Genomic DNA, 25,008 nt, shown 5'->3' with positions numbered 1-25,008 from the left:
AAAAACCGGGTACGTGTGATCAGAGATTTAAATAGTACTATTTAAATCTCTGGTGTGATGCGACGACCCGGCACCGCTTCGCAAGCTGGCTTCAACGCTAAATCTACAGAAATATATTTAGCAATAAGCAATTGTAAATATAAAAACATAACTGTCTGTAACCTCTTAAACAGTAAGAAACCATTTTAAAATCAGAATTTGCAAGTATGAAAGTGTATGCTTTTGCCACAGTATCGATTGTGTAGCAGGGCTGTACGTATCTGTTATTGTTATTATTATTCGCCATATTGTGTTTGTACCTCTGAGGACCCGGATGTATACTTTCTGTGACGTCACGCCATCTTTTCTGAAATCTCCTATTAGACTGGTTCCCGCCTCAGTTACCTCCCTTGCGTACGCTTCACTGAGGACCGGTAGCGAGTAGCCATCTTGAGTGAGAATTCCAACTCCAGAGTAGTGCGCAGCATTTCTGCGCATATGTCATCATGGAGACGGCTACTTCCGTTAAGAGAAAATAACGTCATTAACATCGTTCCTATGAACACACTAAACTCTGTGTTAGCACGAAATGATTTCAAAACTTAAGATCTTATTTAATTTTGTTTATATATCGTTCAAATAAATTATTTATTCTTTACGTTAAGATCCGTCGCTTCGTGCGTAAAGGGGTTTCCTACGTCTAAAAAAAGTGATACCAGCGAACCGGATATGTAGATTGACCGATCAAAAAAATCATCATGGTTACCCGCTACCGGTCCCTAGTGAGCGGAGCGCAGCCTGGCGGAGAGTAGAGAACTAAGGGAAGGGAACCAGTCTAATCTCCTATAGGCTATGGTGTAAGGGGGGTAACTCCAACATTACCAGCCTCCTTCACAGGAACGATAACTCTCTGTAGTAGTTACGAAACTCGCTCTTGTTGCTTAGTACAACTCAACTTTATTTTGGGGTTCCTCGATAAAACTGATGGATAAAACAATGTAATTGTCGAAAGCAAGGAACAATCTGAATAAAATACTTTTAACATTTTGAGATGAATCCCTAATCATTTACAAATCTGAAACCAAATTTCCTATAGGAAATATTCTATTATCTTCAACATTGAAAAAGAATGAAAATGACAATAAAATCATCAGAATTTACCAGAAAGTTGAGGTATAAAGGGACATCAACCTTTAAATAATAGTGAGTTATGTTTATATATATCATTCCTACATGTGATATTATCGTCAGGATAAAAGTTATCAATGAAATAAAGATAACAACACTTGACATACTGCAAATGTGAGCTATGTTTATTCACGAATACTGGATATAAAAATAAAAATATGCTTAATGGACACCAAAAGACACAGAGAGCTACTGAACTGTACGGGTACAAAACCAACTTTACGGAAGATGTGATGTTAGGGTATCCATTTTGAATAAACACGAGGAAAAGAATTTGACTGAAGCAAATGTGAAAACCTTATCCCTGACAGAACGAATATTTTGCCACTGTATTTAAGACTGGAGAGAGATTTAGCCACAAGGGGCTTCTAAGGACAATGGTCACTCAGGTAAAACCAATCCCTATGTTATTTTTATTGAAGCTCCATTTATGTACAGAACATTAGCAAACGCAACAATGAGAGTATCACCACCAGACTTGTTGGTGCATGCTTTATTTACAAAAGATGACAGTGATAATTCAACTCATATTATGAATAGCTAGTTCATTACTGGATGATAAAATGGTGAGTGGTTTAATGTAACATCCGTACACACAGGCGTCTGGTGGACTGTACCGTACACAGAGTCCCAAGACTAGAGACATGATTGATGTTATATATACACAATAACATAGCCCTATAACACTTTTGTGTCCAGAACTGGGCTTGTAATTAGTAAAGCTTCTGTAACTATGTGGTGAAAATTATGCATTTTTCTCGATTTACAATGACACAACGAACTGTCTGTTGTCATTGACAACAACACAAAAAAAAGTATCACACAGACATAAGAGATGAGAGTGATCATTTTGATTAATATATCCGAACTATACATATGTTTATAATCTACCTAACAACTACCATCTGCAGCATTCATGGTCTAGTATTAGCTGGGCACCAGGTTAGGGGTAATCAAAAATCAAAAACAAATATCACTTTTTAATAATTCATCAAAGGTACCCAGTTTTTTTTATATAATATATATCTATATATATATATATTTATATAATATGTGTATTATATAAGTGAAAGAAGTTCATATACAACGTAATCAACAGATATTTAATTCATAATAATTAGAGCACTATTTTTTCACTAAAAAGAAATAAATTATCAAACTAATGCACATACTAATAATAACGTGGGTTCTGTACAAACCAAATGCCATTTAGAGTGACAACATCCCTTACTACAATTATTCACCCTCACACTCACTATAAACAATTTACAGGATCACCAATTTCAACACTTCAGACACTATATACACGAGAAACCAGTGATCCTTTATACGTCAAAGAGTATTTACAAGTGAAATCAACCATTGTTAGAGTAAATTGGAAGTTAGTATGAGACAGTCGTAGGTTTTTATCTGTGGTCTCGAGAGGAACGTCGTCGCTTGTTGGGAGGAGGTAGAGTTTCGGTTGCATCTGAAGAAGAAAAATATCAAATTAACACACCTTTCCACATAGTTTTAATCCTCTTTTTACTTATTCTGTTATTGCATATTACAGTTATCTGCTCTTGCGGGTAGGTATTGATTGTGATGTCATAGGTTTGTGAGTGAAACATCATACTTTTCAGAGAAAAGTTTGCTCACAAAATAATGATGTCACAGTGTATACATGTACCTTACTCATGCCAACTGTACTACCAAACTAATCAATATCTGCTCAAAAGGGGAGACAACTCTATACCACAAGAATACCAAACTATTAAAATCATTAATCACAAGGGGAAACCACTATTCAAGACAAGGTGCCGATTACCAGAGAAAACATTTGGTTGAAATTTCCACGACAAAATTGATGTATTTTTTCATATATTTGTCAGATGGAGAATATATATACAATTCAAACAGTATAAATGTTTCTTTCCCAAATGTTCGGCCTCTTTGCGATCTTCAGGTAAACAGAAACACAAGAAAAGCTAGGTTACATCCATCCTGAACCTTTTGATATGATGCTGTAGCGACAATGACGTCATAGATATAATGACTTCATAGACATCACAAGTATGATCACGTCATAAAAATAGACATCAGATTGTCCTCTGCACTTCCCATTTCATGTAGAAATGATTTCACATTGCATCCATATGGCTGTCTGGTATTAAGCACATGAATCCACTTCTCCTCATGAAACTGTCTGTATGGACTGCTTGAATCTTTTAGTATAAACAACACTGCTATTTGAACGTCAAAATTGTCTATCTTTATGACAGATCTTGTGTTTCTATGTACCTGAAGATGGCCAAGAGGCAGGAAGTTCTTGAAAGGGACTTTTATACTGTTTGAAAATTTATGTAGACCATGGGTCTTCATCTGTTTGAACACAACTCATTTTCTATGGCAATCTATTGGCTGAATTACCTCTGGGTTTGGAGGAACGAGTAGATCGTTTGGAGTCCTCTTGAGGGTCAGTGTTGGGAGATACCAAGGTTCGCGTTCGGCTGCGGACTGGAGATCTGTCACGGATTTCTGTAACACAAACCAATCCCAGAAGTGTACATCATAATAATAACTCGGAGGAATTAGACTATAACTAACATCACCACATAGGAAAGACAAAAGTTATTTTATTACAGGGTAATAAAGAAATACCAATTAACTCTTTAACCCTAAAAATAGTTTTTAATATTATGTCATCATTTCAAATCATCTATTGTTAATTGCTGTTTGAAATGAGATATTTGATTTGGCTGAAATGCAGAAAAGGTTATTACTTGAAACCAAAATATTATGATAGAATCAATCATCTTTTAAGTCAAAAGCAACCTTAAAGGTGATAACAAGAGGCCCAAAGGGCCTTAACGGTCATCTGACTACCTTGGCAATAGTAAAATTATATATGGTGTCACTTTGTCAGGACCATGTCAGGATCATTTTCAATTTCTTTCAACAAATTTTATTTCAAACAAGAAGCCCAAGGGCCTTAACATATAGGAAATAATTAGATATAGTGTCATGGTAGCCATCTTCGATTTGTGATCAACCAGAGATGTAACAATACTTTGTCGGGACCATGTCAGGATCATTTAATGCAAGTTTCAGCCAAATCGCACCAGTAAAACTTAAGAAGCATAAGAAGTTCAAAATGTGTTTTCAAGGTGGCGGCTGTGGCAGCCATATTGGATTTCGGATCAACCCGAAAAATAACAACACTTTGTCGGGACCATGTCAGGATCATTTCATGCAAGTTTTAAGTTTCAGCCAAATCAAACCGGTAGAACTTGAGAAGAAGTTCAAAATGTGTTTTCAAGATGGAGGCTGTGGCGGCCATCTTGGATTTCGGATCGACCCGAAAAATAATAACACTTTGTTTGGACCATGTCAGGATCATTTCATGCAAGTTTCAGTCAAATCGCACCGATAGAACTTGAGAAGAAGTTCAAAATGTGTTTTCAAGATGGCGGCCATCTTGGATTTCGGATCGACCCGAAAAATAACAAAACTTTGTCGGGACCATGTCAGGATCATTTAATGCAAGTTTCAGCCAAATCGCACCAGTAAAACTTAAGAAGCATAAGAAGTTCAAAATGTGTTTTCAAGGTGGCGGCTGTGGCAGCCATATTGGATTTCGGATCAACCCGAAAAATAACAACACTTTGTCGGGACCATGTCAGGATCATTTCATGCAAGTTTTAAGTTTCAGCCAAATCACACCGGTAGAACTTGAGAAGAAGTTCAAAATGTGTTTTCAAGATGGAGGCTGTGGCGGCCATCTTGGATTTCGGATCGACCCGAAAAATAACAACACTTTGTCGGGACCATGTCAGGATCATTTCATGCAATATCAGTCAAATCGCACCAGTAGAACTTGATAAGAAGTTCAAAATGTGTTTTCAAGATGGCGGCTGTGGCGGCCATCTTGGATTTCGGATTGACCCGAAAAATAACAACACTTTGTCGGGACCATGTCAGGATCATTTCATGCAAGTTTCAGCCAAATTGCACCGGTAGAACTTGAGAAGAAGTTCAAAATGTGAAAAGTTAACGCACGGCGGACGACGACGGACGAAACATGATGACTATAGGTCATCCTGACCCTTCGGGTCAGATGACCTAAAAACAGATTTTAAATATGCTATTTTTGTGTTGATATTTGTTTATTGTGATGCACTTTATGATTTCCAACAAACAAGAGGCCCAGAGGGCCTGTATCGCTCACCTGGTTTTTTGTTAGTAATTATCACAAGACTCAGACAATTAGAAAAATAAGCAAAATTGACTCCCAAAGTTTAATTTTTGAATCACAACCATACAATGATGCTATTGATACCATACAAATATGCTATCCAATACATAGGTTCAGAGACAAAGTAATTTATATGAAAATAGTAGCCTAATTGACCTTTTGACCTCGCATCTATTGCCGTCTAAGGCCCCGGGGGTCAGCCCTATCATTTGTACAATTTCAAATCCCAACCCTATAAGGATGCTAACCATTGCATTATAAGTGCTCTTCCATTCTTAGTTGCAGAGAAGAAGTCGTTTATATGGAAATAGCTAAATTGACCCCTTTTGACCCCACCCTTCAGGCCCCCGGGGGGTCAGCCCCATCATTTGCAAAATTTTGAATTCAAACCCTATAAGGATGTAACCATTGCATTATGAGCGTAATCCCATGTTAAGTTGCAGAGAAAAAGTTATTTATATGGAAATTGACCACTTTTGACCCCGCCCCTCAGGCCCCCGGGGGGTCAGCCCTATCATTTGCACAATTTTGAATTCCCACACTATAAAGATACTACCATTGCATTATGAGTGCTATCTCATGCTTAGTTTCAGAGAAGAAGTCGTTTATATGGAAATAGCCAAATTGACCCCATTTGACCCCGCCCCTCAGGCCCCCGGGGGGTCTGCCCCATCATTTGCACAATTTTGAATCCACATCCTATAAGGATGTTACCATTTCATTATGATTGCTATCCCATGCTTGGTTTCAGAGAAGAAGTCATTTATATGGAAATAGCCAAATTGAACCCTTTTGACCCCGCCCCTCCAGGCCCCCGGGGGGTCAGCCACATCATTTGTACAATTTTTAATCCCTACCCTATAACGATACTACCATTGCATTATGAGTGCTATCTCATGCTTAGTTTCAGAGAAGAAGTCGTTTATATGGAAATAGCCAAATTGACCCCATTTGACCCCGCCCCTCAGGCCCCCGGGGGTCAGCCCCATCATTTGTACAATTTTGAATCCCCACCCTATAAGGATGCTACCATTGCATTATGGGTGCTATCCCATGCTTGGTTTCAGAGAAGAAGTCGTTTATATGGAAATAGCCAAATGGACCCCATTTGACCCCGCCCCTCAGGCCCCCGGGGGGTCAGCCCCATCATTTGTACAATTTTGAATCCCCACCCTATAAGGATGCTACCATTGCATTATGGGTGCTATCCCATGCTTGGTTTCAGAGAAGAAGTCGTTTATATGGAAATAGCCAAATGGACCCCATTTGACCCCGCCCCTCAGGCCCCCGGGGGGTCAGCCCCATCATTTGTACAATTTTGAATCCCCACCCTATAAGGATGCTACCATTGCATTATGGGTGCTATCCCATGCTTGGTTTCAGAGAAGAAGTCGTTTATATGGAAATAGCCAAATTGACCCCTTTTGGCCCCGCCCCTCAGGCCCCTGGGGGGTCAGCCCCATCATTTGTACAATTTTCAGTTAGTAGCCCATAAGGATGCTACCAGCCAAATTTTGTTGAAATCCGACCAGCGGTTATGGAGAAGAAGTCAATTGTTGACGGACGGACGGACGGACGCCGGACGCCGGACGCCACGGCATGGCATAAGCTCACCTTGGTCCTTCGGACCAGGTGAGCTAAAAATACAGGTTGTATTTGACGTAATTTCAATAAAATGTGCTTGAAACAAAGTCCATAAACACACCCTTGTCTAGAACGATCGCATCGCTTATCGCCCCTGATATCCACCAGGTGGCCGTAGATTCATGACGTCATCTGAGACCAACAGCTGTGACAAGAGCCGGGAAATTCAATGGGACAGTGTTGCGGTATTGGCGATTATAAATATATAAAACAGTCGCACTACGTGTAGTTGCAATATTGATAAGTGGAAATGTATCCGTATATATAGTATATAGTATACAATCTATAACATGCCCTGATATAACAAGAGGCCCAGAGGGCCTGTATCGCTCACCTGGCTTTTTGTTAGTAATTATCAGCCCCATCATTTGCAAAATTTTGAATCCAAACCCTATAAGGATGTAACCATTGCATTATGAGCGCAATCCCATGTTAAGTTGCAGAGAAAAAATCATTTATATGGAAATTGACCACTTCTGACCCCGCCCCTCAGGCCCCCGGGGGTCAGCTCTATCATTTGCTCAATTTGGAATCCCAAGCCTACAAAGATGCTACCATTGCATTATGGGTGCTATACCATGCTTAGTTGCAGAGAAGAAGTCATTTATATGGAAATAGCCAAATTGACCCCTTTTGACCCCGCCCCTCAGGCCCCTGGGAGGTCAGCCCTATCATTTGCACAATTTTGAATCCCCACCCTATAAGGATGCTACCATTGCATTATGGGTGCTATACCATACTTAGTTTCAGAGAAGAAGTCGTTTATATGGAAATAGCCAAATTGGCCCCTTTTGACCCCACCCTTCAGGCCCCAGGGGGGTCAGCCCCATTATTTGTACAATTTTGAATCCCCACACTATAAGGATGATATCATTGCATTATGGGTGCTATCCCATGCTTAGTTGCAGAGAAGAAGTCATTTATATGGAAATAGCCAAATTGACCCCTTTTGACCCCGCCCCTCAGCCCCTCCGGGAGTCAGCCCCATCATTTGTACAATTTTGAATCCCCACCCTATAAGGATGCTACCATTGCATTATGGGTGCTATCCCATGCTTGGTTTCAGAGAAGAAGTCGTTTATATGGAAATAGCCAAATTGACCCCTTTTGGCCCCGCCCCTCAGCCCCATCATTTGTACAATTTTCAGTTAGTAGCCCATAAGGATGCTACCAGTCAAATTTTATTGAAATCCGACCAGCGGTTATGGAGAAGAAGTCGATTGTTGACGGACGCCGGACGCTGCGGTATCCCATAAGCTCACCTCGGTCCTTTGGACCAGGTGAGCTAATAAAAACGATCGTCTACTCATTCTAATCGTTATATTCTGGGCTATAAAATTGTTATGTTCTTTAGGTCAAAAGTCATTTGACATCGTGTCCGTGTGTGTCAACTCAGGTTAGAGGAAATTAAAACTCTAAACATACACTTTAAAGTTAATATCAACAAGAAGAAATAAAAGTTTACAAGAAAATGGACCAAAACAAAAATGACACTACATATGCTACATGTACATACATATAATGCATATTTATAAAAGTAGACCCCGACATCCTTCATACCCTTTCTAAAACCCTATCATACCGCGACAAACGTGCCCCTTTCCCGCCTCATGTATGTATGTACTACATACCTCTATTTCCTATTTGGAAATCCTTCAGAACACCGCACAGAAAGGATTAGGCTTATTTATTTTTTAAAGTTCTGTAATAAGTTTTACGGATTTATTCGACAAAATTTCGGGGCTTTCCGTGTACGAAAATAGATAACATGTACAGTTGTAATAATGCACGCACGACCGATAAAAAAAGACGGGACAAAACATAGATACTAGATACAATGGCCAAATATGCATGACATGTACTCGTCGACAAGATATGCACGTTTAATAGTTCAACTAACACAGGGCCATGAAACAACCTATTTCTTATAAAAGACAAATCATTTACAAGACCGCTTCATTGTATTATCTAACCGTGCGCAGTTTTGGAAAATTTCAAATGTATACGAACAGTCCACAGGGATTTGAGAATTAGTTTTTATCAATATGGACACGCTAGATAGCCTATTGACCATTATGAGACGATTTAGGGGTCTAGATAAAAAAAAAAATCGGTAAAAATCGTATTCTACATATACGCAAGAGTACTATGAAGAATATAACAGGAAATTAATGAGTACGCAAATTGCGGGCGAAATTGGCGAGCATACTATTTACAATGGCTGTGACGAGTTTTACGTTCTTAACATTGTAATTTTTCGATTTTAAATTACCTGCATTTATATAATGATAATATTGTGAATGTCGTCATATCATTATGCAACCCTGCTCGATCTGAACATACCGGCTTCACACCATCGGCACATTGTTGTGTAACTCAAAGTACATGTACAAAGAAATGTAATAATGAATTAATTGCCTTGCTAAGACTTATACACATTTTTTTTAATACATGTAGTAGAATCTCTAAAAGGAAGTATGAAAACTGTGCAGGAGGACCCTTTGTTTTTTCTTTTAATCATGCGCGTATGTTTGTAACGGATAATTTTTTTCCATCAAAACGTAGGTCTAAGGAGGTGGGCCGCAATAATTGTCCATTTTCACTACAATCTTATTTTGCACATAAAATTACCAGTATGTATATCAAAACTCCCCGGTTAATTTTATGTGTAAACTATAAATTACATACATGCACAGTCGTATTACTCCAGGGTGGACTGAATAGGAAAGTAATACTTATTCATTCGTGAAAAATGACCTTTAATATGTTTAACCACCACATGATACTCTACATGATTTATGTACTCGACATTAATGACATCATCATTTACATATAGTGACGTCATTTTATAGGTTATGACATCAATAATGTGTCATTATGTTGGGGATAAACATGCTACCCATTAAGTCGGAATATAACTTTTTTTTTTCTCCGTGTGTAAGACCTAAGACCTGTGGCTAAAATCCACATGCATGTTGACAGTTCCGCGATCGGCACATCTGCTTCCGCTAGTTGATTGTCTCAGATGACGTCACAAACTCATCGGAACTCAAGGGAGGTAAGTCATAGAAAAAAATCTGTCGTCAAAAAGATGTGAAGATTGATTTCATTAATTTTACTATTTAGAGACAAAATATAAGCAAATATCAAACTGATATATGTTTTAATAGGACATACAAATGTTTCTAGCGTATTATCACATTTTCCATGTCCCTTCTGTTTTTATCACCTTTAAAGCTTCTGTTTTAGCAGCTGCTACATATTACAAAGGAATGGTATGTTTTATACTTACGGTTTTGTAATGCAAGTGTTGGAGAGTGTCTACTTCGCCGACTCAGCTGAGCTTTCTTATTCTGGGCCAATTCATCTTCCGACACGATTTGCTTTTTCTTCGGGTCCTTGTTAATTGTCTTGGCTTTATCGTCTGCTAAAGGTGCCTTATTCTGTGTTCTGTTTCTGAGCCCGGTTTTGACAGAATCCACTGATGTTATGTTATCTACTGTTTCGTTAGTCGAGATCTTCACATTATCATTCTTTAGAGTGGTACTGACATTATCTTTAGTATCTGATGAACGGGTGTGTTTAGCAACCTCAGAATCGTCGGAATTTGTCATCTTTTTATTTGGATCTGTACTCTCCTCATTCTGTGGTGGTTTTCGTCTACGTGAAGATGTTCGTAGGTTTTTACTGGAATCACTGTCGGCATTCCTGTCCTGTGAATCAGCAGTGTTTGAGCGCTGTCTTGTTCCTACTTCCTTTTCCCCAGAGTCAGTTGACGGATTGTTACGCTGCCTTGTCAGACGTAGATTATGTTGAACCGATGTTGAATTTTCAGTCGGTTTGTTTTCAATGGGTTTATTTTCATTTGATTCTGAGGACTTCCTGCTACGTCTAAGTGCCATGGTGGTGGTTGTGAAATCTTCTGGTGTTTGTGGCCGTGATGTACTTTGTCTCTGTGGTCTAGAAGTGACAGCATTAGATGTAGAGTCTGTCACACCACCAGAAGAACACACACTGTAAGATGGCAGTAACTCCGGAACATTGTTGGTTATATCCTTTGAACTGGATGATTCCTCCTTTCCTTTGTTTCCATTGGTAGGTTGTACACCAGAATTTGCTGTATAGTGTGACAAGGAATCAGTTTTTTTATTTTCACAATTTTGCTGTGCGGTGATATTTGAAGCTGTATTGTTGCTAGCAAGCTGTTGGATATGATTTGTAGCACAAGTTGATGTAAGAGCACCAACAGAAACACTATCTACACACTGAGCACGACTAGAGCTAACCTCCGAACAGCCAGACGTACACAAAGTGTTGTTGGCACTACTATTATGGAGTAAATTTGGAGAGTTGTTGTTGGAATTCTCTGTACTATTGCACTCGTTCCCATTACAATTCACTTTTTCTGGTGAATGACTCGACAGTCCATCTTGTTCTAAGCTTTGTTTGGGTTCTACATCACTTGTAGACACACAGTTATTAGTGTTTGTGTGTGAGGAAACACCTCCTCCACTTACTACCATACTATCAGATCTAGTCACTTCACTACGAGATGCAACTTTTTGTTGTAATGTTGGAGCTGATGTCAGTGCTCCTCCACCACCAGCACTATTCACAATTGCGTGTGAGTAAGTAGACAACGTACCACTAGCACTGCTTTTCGTTACGTTTGATTGTGTCTCTAACGTGGCAGTCCAACTTTCTGTATTAAACTCTGATGTGGTCCCACCATTTCTGCCATCACCGTTATTATGCACTTTGCCTTGGATTAGGTTTACGCTAGGATCAGAATTCACAGGTAAATTTGAATCACAGTTGGTAAAAGTATGGTGAGTTGAACTAACTGAATGACCACTTAATTCCTCTGAGGGCTGAGATTGAAAGTCAGTTTTAGTAAAAGCGTGACTAGAGATTGGTAAACAATCTTGGTGATTTGCTAACTCCTCTTCATTTGTTTTGTAGGCCATTAAACTTGAGATTTCTGCAGACAGGTGTGGAGGAAGACCTGCATCAGGATCTACAGGGGAACTGGATTTTGCAAACTTGGCCGCCATGGCTGCATCAGATACGGCCAATCTGCCATCAGTGCGACTTAGTCTTGGGGGAGAGCTAGAAGCTTGAGATTTTGTAGATGAAGTATTTCCAGGAGATTTGTGTTGTGCATGAGGTAGCGAGGACTGATCTATTGAGGGTAGAGGTTTCACTAGCTTTTGTACAGATTCTGTCAAACGTTTTGCGAGAGGTAGGGCTGGATCAAAGAAATGCTGGGGGAGCGAGTTGATCATTGAGTTTGCTGGTGACCTCCGCTTGTTAACAGAAGCTGCACTGGATGCATATTTCTGTGGATCATAGCTGCCACCACTAGTGACAGCATTACACCTACTTGTGTCCATTTTAGATGTTACTGGCCCGTTACACATCACATCCGACATACACATACTATAACTCACAGAATGCATGCCTTCAGAAGTCTTACCAAACCCTACTGTTCCCGAGCTAGGAACCACACTGTCTGTTAGGTTTGATGCCATAGATATAGGGTTGGTTGCCAGGGGCGACTTTGTCCTTTTGTCTACTTGAGGATTCTTTGGAAAAGATTTTTGTTGAAAATAGTGTTGCGAAACATTTGGCTGAGACGTGTCTGAGGAACTTAATGATGGTACACTGGCTGTTGTTGGTCCAGTGTGTGGTCGAGACACTAGATTATTAGTCATTGGTTGTACACTATTGTAGTCACTATTGCACTGTAGACGGTAAGCCTCCTCAGACGACATCAAAGAGGATTGAGGAGGAGCAGAAGGACTAGTGCATCTGTTGAGAGGCTGACTGTTGACCTTAAGAGAAGGGACAGTAGACCGAGCCACTTCCTGTTGTGTGGAGAATGGCGTCCTCCTCAGATCCTCAGTTTTACTACTCACACTGCTCATTCCATGTGAGAATGCAGCCATCGTCGTATGTACATCAGTCCCATCTGACAGAAATAAAAGAATATCATTGTGAAAAAGTAAAACAATGAAATAACAGGGTAATGATGATTATCAAATGACAGTATCTTCATCACACAGGAGGTCATATGAGATATTTATCAGATAATCAGATCACATGGCAGATCTTTATCAGATAGTAAGGAGATCACATGACAGATCTTTATCAGACACAGTCAAATCCCATGGCAGATCATTATCAGATATTAAGGAGATCACATGACAGATCTTTATCAAATTGTCAGATCACATGACAGATCTTTATCAGATTGTCAGGAGATCTTATGACAGATCTTTATCAGACACAGTAAAATCCCATGGCAGATCATTATCAGATATTAAGGAGATCACATGATAGATCTTTATCAAATTGTCAGATCACATGACAGATCTTTATCAGATTGTCAGGAGATCACGACAGATCTTTATCAGACAGTCAAATCCAATGGCGAATCGTTATCAGATAGAAAATAGATAATATGACAGACCTTTATCAGACAGTCAGGAGACCACATTACAGATCTTTATAAGGCAGTCAGGAGATCACATTACATTATCTTTATCAGATAGTCAGATCACATGACAGTACCTTTATCAGCCAGTCAGATCACATGACAGATCTTTATTAGATTGTCAGGAGACCACATGACAGATCTTTATCAGACAGTCAGGAGATCACATGACAGTTCCTTTATCAGACAGTCAGATCACATGACAGATCTTTATCAGTCATATAGATCATATGACAGTATCTTTATCAGACAGTCAGGAGACCACATGACAGATCTTTATCAGACAGTCAGGAGATCACATACATGACAGTTCCTTTATCAGACAGTCAGATCACATGACAAATCTTTATCAGTCAGATAGATCATATGACAGTATCTTTATCAGACAATCGGATAGATCACATGGCAGTATGATCTTTATCAGATATTTAGATCACAAGATCTTTATCAGACAGTCAGGAGATTACATGACATATCTTTATCAAACAGTCATACGATCACATGACCGATCTTTATCACAGTCAGATGATCACAAGATAGATCTTTATCAAGGACAGACAGCTCTTTATAACACAACCAGGAGATCACATGACAATATCTTTATCAGCCAGATAGATCATATGACAGTATCTTTATAAGATATTTAAATAACAAGATAAATTTAATAGATTACATGTGACAGTATCTTTATCAGATACCATAAGGAGATCACATGACAGACATATACAGTCAGGAGATCTAGATCACATGGCAGATATTTATCACACACAGTCATGAGAACACATGAAAGCAGCTTTATCAGTGAGTCAGATTACATTACAGATCTTTATCAGATAGTCAAGAGACCACATGACATATCTTTATCTGACAGTCAGAAGATCTCATGACAGATCTTTATCAGACAGTCAGATCTTTATCAGATAGTCAGGAGATCAAAGGGCAGATCTTAAGATCACATTACAGTATCTTTACCATTCAGATAAATCACTTGACAGTATATTCACCATTCAGATAAATCACTTGACAGTATATTTATCATTCAGATAGATCACATGACAGTATCTTTACCATTCAGATAAATCACTTGACAGTATATTTATCATTCAGATAGATCACATGACAGTATATTTATCAGTTAGATAGATCACATTATAGTATCTTTATCAGATATTCAGATAACATGATAGATTTAATCAGACAGTCACTGTCAGTATATCACATGTGACAGTATCTTTATCAGATACCATAAGGAGTTTACATGACAGACATATACACAGTCAGGAGATCTAGATCACATGGCAGATCTTTATCAGACACAGTCATGAGAAACATGAAAGTACCTTTATCAGACAGTGAGATTACATGACAGATCTTTATCAGATAGTCATGAGACCACATGACAGATCTTTATCAGACAGTCAGGAGACCACATGACAGATCTTTATCAGACAGTCAGGAGACCACATTACAGATCTTTATCAGATAGTCAGGAGATCACATGACAGAACTTTATCAGATACAGTCAAATCACATGAAAATCTTTATCACACAGCCAGAAGATCACATGAAAGATCTTTATCAGATAGTCAGGAGATCACATGACAGATCTATATCAGACAGGAAACCACATGCCCGATCTTTATCAGACAGTCAGGAGATCACATGGCAGATCTTTATCAGACAGGAGACCACATGCCCAATCTTTATCAGATAGTCAGAAGATCACATGACAGATCTGTATCAGACAGGAGACCACATGCCCGATCTTTATCAGACAGTCAGGAGATCACATGGCAGATTTTCATCACAGTCAGGAGATCACATGACAGTTCCTTTATCAGACAATCAAAACACATGACAGATCTTTACCAGATAGTCAGGATATATATACCATGTCAGATCTTAAGATCACATGATAGATCTTTATCAAACACAATTAAATCACATGACACATTTTTTCAGACAGTCAGGAGATCACATGACAAATATATATCACAGTCAGGAGATCACATGACAAATTTTTATCAGACAGTCAGAAGATCAAATGACAGTTTTTTATCAGATACAGTCAAATCCCATGGCAGATCTTTATCAGACAGTCAGGAGATCATATGACAGATCTTTAACACACAGTCAGAAGATCACATAACAGATTTTTATCAGACACAGTCATATCACATGACAGATCTTTATCAGATATTCAGGAGATCATTTGACAGTATCTTTATCAGACAGTCAGCAGATCACATGACATTGTCTTGATTTGCACTTTCAGCTGTAGTCTCTTAATATCAATTTTACGATTAGCTAATTACAAGTTGCTTATTTTATTACAAAGCTTTACAACATGAACACACTTAAGCTTGAAAAGTTTAAAGAAGTTAAAAGTGATTTAAACAACTTAAACTTGGTAGTCCTTTATACCAGCATGATACAGACCATCCTTGGTATTCCAGGGGTTCTGATCAATTACGATCTTACACCTCTGGACTATAGCTATCTCAAAGTAAAACTGGAGGCAACAGATCTAGAATTATTAGAACAAGTAATTTAGACATTTGATGTACCGTATAACGGTACACTGTCGTTGACTGTGTGGCTTTGATGTTAGGCTTAGCTCTCTCTGTAGTCTTCGAAGGAAATCTTTGCAAGCCTGTGATTGGTCAAATGTTTTCCGCTGAGCTGCCTTCAATTTCACTACGAGATAGTCCAGGATTGTAGAGATCGTTAGTGATTGGAACCCCCGGAGTATCGAGGATGGATACAGACCCAATACTTCAATTTGGGACTCTTTCGTTATACTGAAGTATAACAGGTATATAAATATACAGGCTCAGTGACCTTAAATGAAATATAATTGTGAGGCCTTCATTACAGCAGAGCACAATGGTAAGGTCAATGTCATTAATTTGACCAAATTTGGTACCCTTTAGTCCAAGAATTCTATGTATACCTTCAATGGGTTTGGGTATCTCATTATACAGAAATATTTACATTTCCGTTTTCTCTTTGCTATATAACCTAACCAACTGCGAAATTGTTTACATTTGCGTAAACGCAGTGGTTGCCGCGCTAGAATACACACACCGGAACACTGACTTTCGCAAGTAGTGTGAATGCGCATCCGGTTAGGCCTATTGTTTCTATATGAAACATCTTCAATAGATTGCATGTGTGAATGTTATGTAAATCTTAAATTATATATCAGCAAATAAAAAATTAACAAATATTGTGTAAATGGGATGAAAAAAGATAAAGTCAATATGGAACTATATTTTGTGTACTCTCTAAATTTGACAACATTTCCCGCCAAATTGAAGCCAGCTGTTCCGGGATTCCATCCATTGACGGTCTGTTCCAACGATCAAATAACATTGGAAAAACAGAGTTTTATTTTATTTAAACATTTGATTTGAATGAAATGGTCAATTGAAATGTAAATATAAGGAATAGTTTTTATTGTTTGTTGTTTACTGGTGTGTAAACTGCTTTTTTTGTACAGATATTTCAACATGACGCTCATCAGCGCGTCATTTAAAATATCTGTACAAAAAATGCAGTTTACACACCAGTAAAACAAACAATAAAAAATCATTCCTTAAAAAAACAACAACTGGTAATTAAAATTTTATGGTATTTGATCAACAAGATCATTTTAAGTACCAATGACAAACTAGACAAAAGTAACCTACATGTAGTCTACATGTTTCACCGACATGGGCAATAGAAACTTTCTTCATGTATCGATCCCATATATATATAATGATGCAAATTTAATATAGCTTATAGCCATGCACCCTTCTTACACAATCAGTATAAGAAAGATGGGGGCATTCACTGAGCTATTTAAATCTCTAGGTCACATCCGTACCTTTCACCAACTTCAATTTTATAAGGGAATTAAATCTAAACACTAATTAGAACACTAATTTCTTGTACTATACGACGACAGGTAAAGGTTAATGATCTACTAACCAAATGTTGAATTACAATTGCCATGTGGTGACATAAGAGGATCCATTTTCTGCAAATGCTTTAAGTGGTCAGCAGTGTAAGGAGGAGGCTTTTGTTTGTTTGTCATCACCTGGGCTACACATTCCTCCCTCAGAAACTGCTTTGGACTTTTACGCTTGTTGGATTCCACTTGGTTGGAGAATATTTTGTCTCTTGTTGACCAATGTAACACAGTGTTTTGTTGACTAACATGATTCATCACTTTGGTCTTGTCTTTGCGGCAGTTCACATGATTAAATGTTTGATGATTTAAAGCCTTTTCCATTGGCATTGATAAAATTGAAGAGATATCAGAATTATGCTTCAATGAGTTTTTGTTAACATGGCTATTGGACATTGCATATCCAACAGTGATCACTTGAGCATCTGATTTCGGTACACAGGTAGTCTTGCTTATTCCATCTAACATATGTTTGATGGATGCGCCACACTCTTCACTGTTAGCATGTGCTGCTTTGAAGTCATCTCCGGGTTCTGATGGTGTGCCATCCGACCTTTCTGATGAGCTGCCGATTCCTGAGTCATGATTGTACACCTTTGTCTCCTGTTCAAGTGTGCAACCTGAGGCTGCTATGTCATTCGGAGTAGAATGTTCATGTAGAAGACTGCTCTGGCTGGAGTTTTCCGAGTCTCCGCCAGGGCTGTCTAGTAAACAGTTTGTGCTAGTACCCACAACACCAGCTGTGTGTTTGGCTGGATGGTTCATCACATGAGGATTGAGCAATTGTTCAGAATTTGAAGGACTAGTGTTCTCCGACGATGTTTTTTGTTGAGTAGAAGCTACAACAGCATTTGTTGTGACATGCTGTTGTTGTCTATGGCTCACTATAGGAGAAGTACTAGTTGTTGTGTGAGGCCCACAACTTACAGTTGTCAAATGATTGTCCTCAAGGAAACCTGATGTTAAACTCTTATACACACTCTGATGTAAAGGTTGCATTTCAGCTGTGGACAAACCAGGCATGTAGCCAGGTAAAGATCTGGGAGAGGATGAAGTAGGTGACTTGGGAACAAATCCTTGAGGTGCACTAGAAACTGGCTGCATCTGCTCTGGTCCTGCCAGTGACCTGTTGACAGTCCTGTTCTGTGTCAAATTGTGATGTAAACTGGCCACAGATTCTTTCCTTGTAGGACTAGAATGAATGTACCCACTATTACCTCTGCTTGTAGGGTATGCCAGTGGCTGCGCAGTGGATGACATGGGTGATACTGAAGTCAGCGATGAAGGTGATGATGATGAAGGCAACATTAAGTTATTATTACTACTGCTACTACCATACACTGATAATGTCTCATTCTGTTGGTGTGGCTGCCTAGAGTAATTAACACTTGGATGTCCTGCAGTAGAACTTGGCACAGACGAGATCCTATCACTAGATGGAGGCATCCTACCTTGATGCATGACATTATTAATTGGTAAATGTTTACTTGGAGATAGACCACTTGGTGGTTGCTTTTTGTCCTTTGGGGAGCGTTTCATTGGATTTTTATGTGGAGAAAATCCGTCTAAAGAACTGTCACTTTTTATGGGACTTGTATCAGAGGAATTTTCCATAGGTTCTAAAAGTCCAGTATATGGGTTTATGATTTTTCCAGCTGTGTTTTCTGGTAAAAATTGGCTCACATCTCCTGTATCTGATTTCCTTGGTATGGGTTCCTGAGACAATGGAATTAAGTTTGAAGCAGCAGTGGGGTTGTGATTATTTGTGTCTGTATTTTGGTGTGAAGGGCTGTGAGGTGGATGGATTGGTTGTCTCCCAGAATAGGTTACAGCTGGTTGTGTAGAAGCTGGTAAGGCCTGTGTAACCATTGGAATGCTTGGCATGTTTGAGCTGCTGCCTGACGTGACCAGAGGCAGGCCACAGGTAGCCAGAGCAGGATTAGGTACACTCTGTATGGACACTTCTCCCTCCGACGATGGCACCGTTGTTGTAGGAGCCCCGGGAGACTGGGACTGGGTCTCGCTAACAGTTGCATTGGCTTTATCTTTGGGTTTCCGTTGACGTCTCTTCTTTTTCGGAGGAGACCCCGTTTCTGGAGGTGGTAGCATTTTACTGTGCATAAAGTTATTGATGCCTGCTAAGGACGGTTCAGTCTGAAGCAAATTGACTAGCAATGGACTCCCAGTGGGCGTCGGGTATCTGCCTCCCTTGACAAAGTTGTTGACCAGAGCACTCCCGTGAGGATAAGGAGGAGGAGGAGGTAGAGAAAGCTCATGCCCTTGCTGTTGTGGAATGCTGTGAGGAGACAGGCCAGATGGGGAGGGTAGTTTCATTCCTTGCTGACCCATAGAGCCCTTGGCTGGTTGATCAAAGGGAAAGAACCCACTCGGATGTGGTTGTACATTTGTTGGAGCTTTCCCTGGAGGAAATCCAAAAGACTGTTGGGGTTGAGGACTCTTGCCTGTAGATGAAGATGGCATTCCCATTGAGGCAAATGGCATGGCATCTCTTGCACCAGATGACTGAAACCCATCTGGAGCTGATGACTGTTGTCCAAATAATGTATCAAAGAGGGGTGCACCTTGCCGAAGATAATCGGCAATGTTTTTCTGTGTTGTACTTTCTGCATTGCTTGGCCCTGGTGTTTCAAAATCATTAGTCCTACCTCCACCTGTGTCTAACACAGACACAGAGGGAGCATCTACCGTATCACTTTCTGTTCGGAACACCAATCTAGTTCTTTCGTTATTTCTACCAGCTATTGTGAGAGAGATGATCTGATCGCCTTCAATTTGTACAGCTAAGACTCCAAGTTGTCGTAGTGTGGAATCACCCTGTTGTGCCAATTGTTTGAGTCTTTGAGCAGCTTCACGTGGGATGTTAAATGTCACACGCACACTGTTCCAGGGCTCAACTTTCTTCAAGATAAGCTTCCTCTTATCTGAAATTAAAAACAAAGTAGGGTTCATCATTTATTTTCATTCTGTATTTACCTAATTATCTGCCCTTGCAGGTTGGTATTGATTGTGATGTCTTGTGTTTCGGATAGAAAACGGTGCGAGTTTCGCTCACAAAATAATGATATCACAATGGATACCTAATTGCAAGAGAGTTAACTAATAATATATACAGAGTGGGAATATATGATATTATCTAAGGATGCTTAAGTCATACACACAAAGATGAACTATGTTTTAGGTTGGAATTATATGATTCATTTTAAAATTAGCGATGACGGAGTCAATATTGAAAAAGATTCCATCCACCCACCCAAATTGGTAACACATTAATATTCAAATATATATGGTATCATTTTCTAGGAGAAAATATATATATATAAATATATATATAATACATTCCAGAATTAACTTTAATGAAAATCAGTAAGTTAGCAAAAATATTTCAAACAAATATTGTTCTTCATTACTTTAGTCCATATAATGAATAAATTAACTATGCAATTCAACCATCTGTTAAAGTTTCACAGAGAGTATAAATATTTTTCCTCTGACTACCAAAATAAAACTGAATATAAGTGTTTTAATATGTTATCATCCTTTATATACTTTTGACACCAACTGAATAACCTTAAAGAACAATTTGTCAATGTACTGTGCTTGAGGAAATTATTTTCCAAGCACCACTCCATGATGAAATTTCTCAAAATTTAATAATGTGCTGAAAATTGACCGTTTAAATTATAATAATTATAATATAGTTTGTCAAAAAGATATTTTTAATTAATGCTTTTTTTTCTTCAAATTTTTTTTTTTTTTTTTTTTGCCTTTACAACTAATTAATTATTTAGTACAGTACAATTTGACAAAACCGTATTCCCGTCTAGCTATTTATCTAGCTAACTTTAGATACCATTATTTCAAAGGTAGGTGATTATGTTTTGAAATTATGTGTATCTCACCAGTTGATAGCAGATCTCGAAGACCTTTGCGGATATCCTCAAGTCGAGACTGAAGGTTCGGATCGTTTATGTCCCCTTCACACGTAAACACCGTCTCGATGTAGTCCTCTTGAGGACCCATCTTTACTGAGAGGTCATATGTCCACCTGTAACAATCAAATCAATAATTAACTTGCTTTATTATCCAGTTCATTACAAAATTAAAATCAGATTTTTCTTTTTTTCCAAGATAAAAAAAATACATTGCCAATTCAGACTTTATTAGGCGACATCCACAGATAATCATAGCATGACCATTTCAAAACTTCTAACCATAAGCCATATTGGATAAACTCTGCCATAAATTGTATTTTTTTTAAACTATAGATACACTTTACATCTGAAGGTACCATGGACAGAGGCATATGACCTAAGAAATGTAATGAATGCTGTAGTCAAAATATTTAATACTAAAACATATACATCTTTCTGGTGTACAAGTCATTGAAAATAATTTATATATAAAAGTAGATGTAAAAAATAGATTTCAACTTCTTAGCCACTTCATGTGTTAATGCAAAAGACCGAAGTGGAAAGATTTTTTGGCATTAAAATGTAAATTTTGTGCTGTTTTTTCCAAATTTTATGTAAATATTTTTCCCAAATAGAGGAAAAACTCTCTAAAATGTACATATTTCAAGAAAAATACAATGTAAATTTTTCCAAATTGAAAAGGTACAGGCCCCAGAAATTATTGAGTAAGAAAATCACTGGACATTCATATTTGTTAGTGAATGAACAATGCTTTTGTAGCTTAAACAACAGACAACATACAGATTAGTGTATCTTATTGTATCAAAACTACATTGATCTATCAAGGATAGCACCTATAGCCTCCTTTGACATGTTCTTTAAACTGATATAAACTGTGTAATCCATTATAAATACTAATAAGGTGTTTTCAGAATTACAAAAATTGTAGTTCAGCTAATCCTATTTCCCCGGTTTTTTTTCTTTTCCCAAATCGCATGAAAATAATCTGAAGCTTTTCTCTCAAGGGATAAATGCTTTGTCTATATCTTTTTTATCAAAACGGTATACAAAATAGAGGTCACAGCATTTACATCAAAGACATCAATTATATTATTGCAATTTGTTGCATTTAAGGACAAAATTTTATCAAAATTATCAAATGTTTTTGATTTATACCCTATGAACAGGCCCGTCTAGATCTTTAAAGAAAGGGCTGCTGTTGCAGAGTGGTTAAGATGTCCCGGCATATTACCATCAGCCTTCCACCTCTGGGTTCAAAGTTGGAATCCCATGTGAGGCACTTGCCAGATACTGACCACTGATTGGTGGCTTTTCTCCGGTTACTCCGGTTTTCCTCCACCATGTCCATCCTTGCATGACCCTGGCTGTCATAATTAGTAGGATGTAAACTAAACAAACCAAACTTTACAAATGCCAGGTTTAGTAGGTGGAGGAAAGCCCCGAGTTCCCTAAGAAAACCCAACAACCAGCAATATCTGGCAACTGCCCCATGTGGGTTTCTATTCCACTTTGCCCATGTACAAAAGGCCAAGTATCACATGCAAGAAAACCTTAACCAATCAACAACCACAGCCCCTGTACCAATATATAGCTCAAATTCAGCAACCACAAAATTTAGCCATTTATTTTAAATGTAATAATTAATTATCTTCATAGAATTACTTATCAAAATTTTAAATGGGACAAAAGGAGTATAAAACATATAACCATACATCTTGTTATGACAAGTGGGAAATCATGTGTATTATATATACACTTCATTTAATAAATATTCAAATTTTTCATATATTTTCTAAAAATTAACAGTGTTAAAATTTGATTTGCTGAAAAAAATCACATACATTACAAAACACATAAACTAGAAAATTTCATTCTTTTGTATACATTGCATAAAAATTACATAACTGGACAAAATATTAAAACTAATGTTTTCAGATGGCAACTCCAAATATTGACAGGATGTGGTTTATTGGTAATGAATAATTTATACTTTCCAATTTTTGGAATAAAATATGATAATTTGTTTTCATTGCAATAAATATTGTTACATGCTTTTCCATATATGGTTTGAAAATTTAAAGGTAACAAATTGTGACCAGTCTACAAATTTCAGTGCAAGTAATAAACCAGAGCAGCTTAAAACACATAAGTCATTAAAACATTAATATGATCAACTCTACGCTAACTATATAACAACGAATTTTTATGCTGCCTAATGCCAATCAATATTCATTCCACATATTATTGATTAATAATTTCAATGCATGTATGTCAACTCATTTTAGACACACTATAGAATTAGTTCATTACCATTTTAAATGAAGAAATTGCAAAGCAAACTCTTTGAAACTGCTCTTAAATAAACACGTCATGAAATTGATACCACATAGAGATATTTATTTTCTACCATATATGCATTTATGCAATATTTACACTAGCAGTCCCAATTAAAACATGCATCTTCAAAACTTGTATGTTACATCTTCTAATAATCGTAGATGCACGTCGGAATAAAGAATTATATTTTGTAGATGTACTTTAGATAATGCTTTCTCATTTGCAACGGAATAATCGGCTTGGCAGCCATGATGGACGACAGAAAATTCGTCACCAAGTGACAGAACTCAATGATACTAATACTAAACATTCCACAATAAAACGCGATTCAATCTATAATAAACAGCAAATAACCGATTCCATATGTCAGGTTTCGTGCGATATTTTGCGCCAGACATTATGTCGTCTCAGGCGGAAGAGAGGGCATGGCACCGACATGAAATCGGGAGGCAGGGGCGAGGGAACCCACTGTCAATCTCCAAATTCAGTCTCAAATGACTGCTGTACAATATCAGACAGCATATAGATATATAAAGTTGAGAAATAGAATATCAAACGTATCCATTGTATTAGTAAATGGCGCATAAAATAATATTTAATCAGTAAATAATCGGTGTGATGTCATGAGAACTCAGTCGGAAATGCTCGAACCCCACACCATCCAAGGTGCCCTATACTTCTAATATTTACACGCAATGAAACACTGACCATTACCATCTGCAACAAAAAAACCTCTACTTGTACGTGCATCCGAATTAGTCCAAGCCACTGACCTGTATAGGTGACAGAGTAGTTTTAAAAATGTGCTTGCATATTCAACGCCATTGAACAATAACAAGTGCCGCCATTTGCAATACTACTGGCACGCATGCCCGAGTAAACTACTGAATTCTGGGAATGACATTGAAAACCGCGCGTAACTTCGATGCTCCTGTTGCCAAATACGTACTCTTTTATCAAATATTGAAAATACTATATTTTTGTTCTCTTTGGTAGTTTCTATTATTCTGCACCAGTTTTCGTTATTATTATCAAAATTAAGAAATAGACGTCCCTCGTTATAAACACAGAGATGTAAATAAGATAGATCAAATCATATTATGATCATGAGATCATACAATAAAATCAACAAGACTAACAGATGTATTCTAGTTGACAAAATTTACATTATGGATAGCCTGGCGTAATATTGCTCATAAAGAGTGGTATTTTAAATCTAGGG

The 25,008-nt window shown here is 38.0% G+C and overlaps 1 protein-coding gene across 3 annotated transcripts; it reads right to left on the bottom strand.

Moving 5' to 3' along the window:
* Positions 1–1,271: 1,271 nt before the first annotated feature.
* LOC138325989 (serine-rich adhesin for platelets-like) lies at positions 1,272–24,657 on the bottom strand. Of its 3 annotated transcripts, none has more exons than XM_069272048.1 (6): positions 24,560–24,657; positions 21,417–21,562; positions 17,517–20,438; positions 10,338–13,016; positions 3,577–3,684; positions 1,272–2,635 (listed from the first exon to the last, which is right to left on the bottom strand). In XM_069272048.1, exons 2-6 carry the CDS (start codon positions 21,535–21,537, stop codon positions 2,574–2,576), a joined length of 5,892 nt encoding a protein of 1,963 aa, XP_069128149.1. In that variant the 5' UTR covers positions 21,538–21,562; positions 24,560–24,657; the 3' UTR covers positions 1,272–2,573. The 3 variants fall into 3 exon arrangements, 2 of the variants coding, with proteins under 2 accessions (XP_069128149.1, XP_069128150.1); XM_069272049.1 differs by having other exon boundaries at positions 24,495–24,642; XR_011208851.1 differs by lacking the exon at positions 1,272–2,635 and adding an exon at positions 9,318–10,122.
* Between the last annotated feature and the right edge of the window lie 351 nt (positions 24,658–25,008).

Source organism: Argopecten irradians, chromosome 6 (assembly GCF_041381155.1).
Source record: "Argopecten irradians isolate NY chromosome 6, Ai_NY, whole genome shotgun sequence".
Lineage (NCBI taxonomy): Eukaryota > Metazoa > Mollusca > Bivalvia > Pectinida > Pectinidae > Argopecten > Argopecten irradians.
This window is presented reverse-complemented; position numbering and strand designations above follow the sequence as displayed.

What these genes read in the sequence shown, in the direction of transcription:
- LOC138325989 (XM_069272048.1), bottom strand. Translation starts at nt 21,537, where the DNA reads ATGGGTCCTCAAGAGGACTACATCGAGACGGTGTTTACGTGTGAAGGG. An exon ending in CAATTGTAATTCAACATTTG is followed by an intron (nt 13,017 to 17,516) that starts GTTAGTAGATCA and finishes TATTTCTGTCAG; the next exon opens with ATGGGACTGATGTACATACG. An exon ending in TCGTTCCTCCAAACCCAGAG is followed by an intron (nt 2,636 to 3,576) that starts GTAATTCAGCCA and finishes TTTCTTCTTCAG; the next exon opens with ATGCAACCGAAACTCTACCT.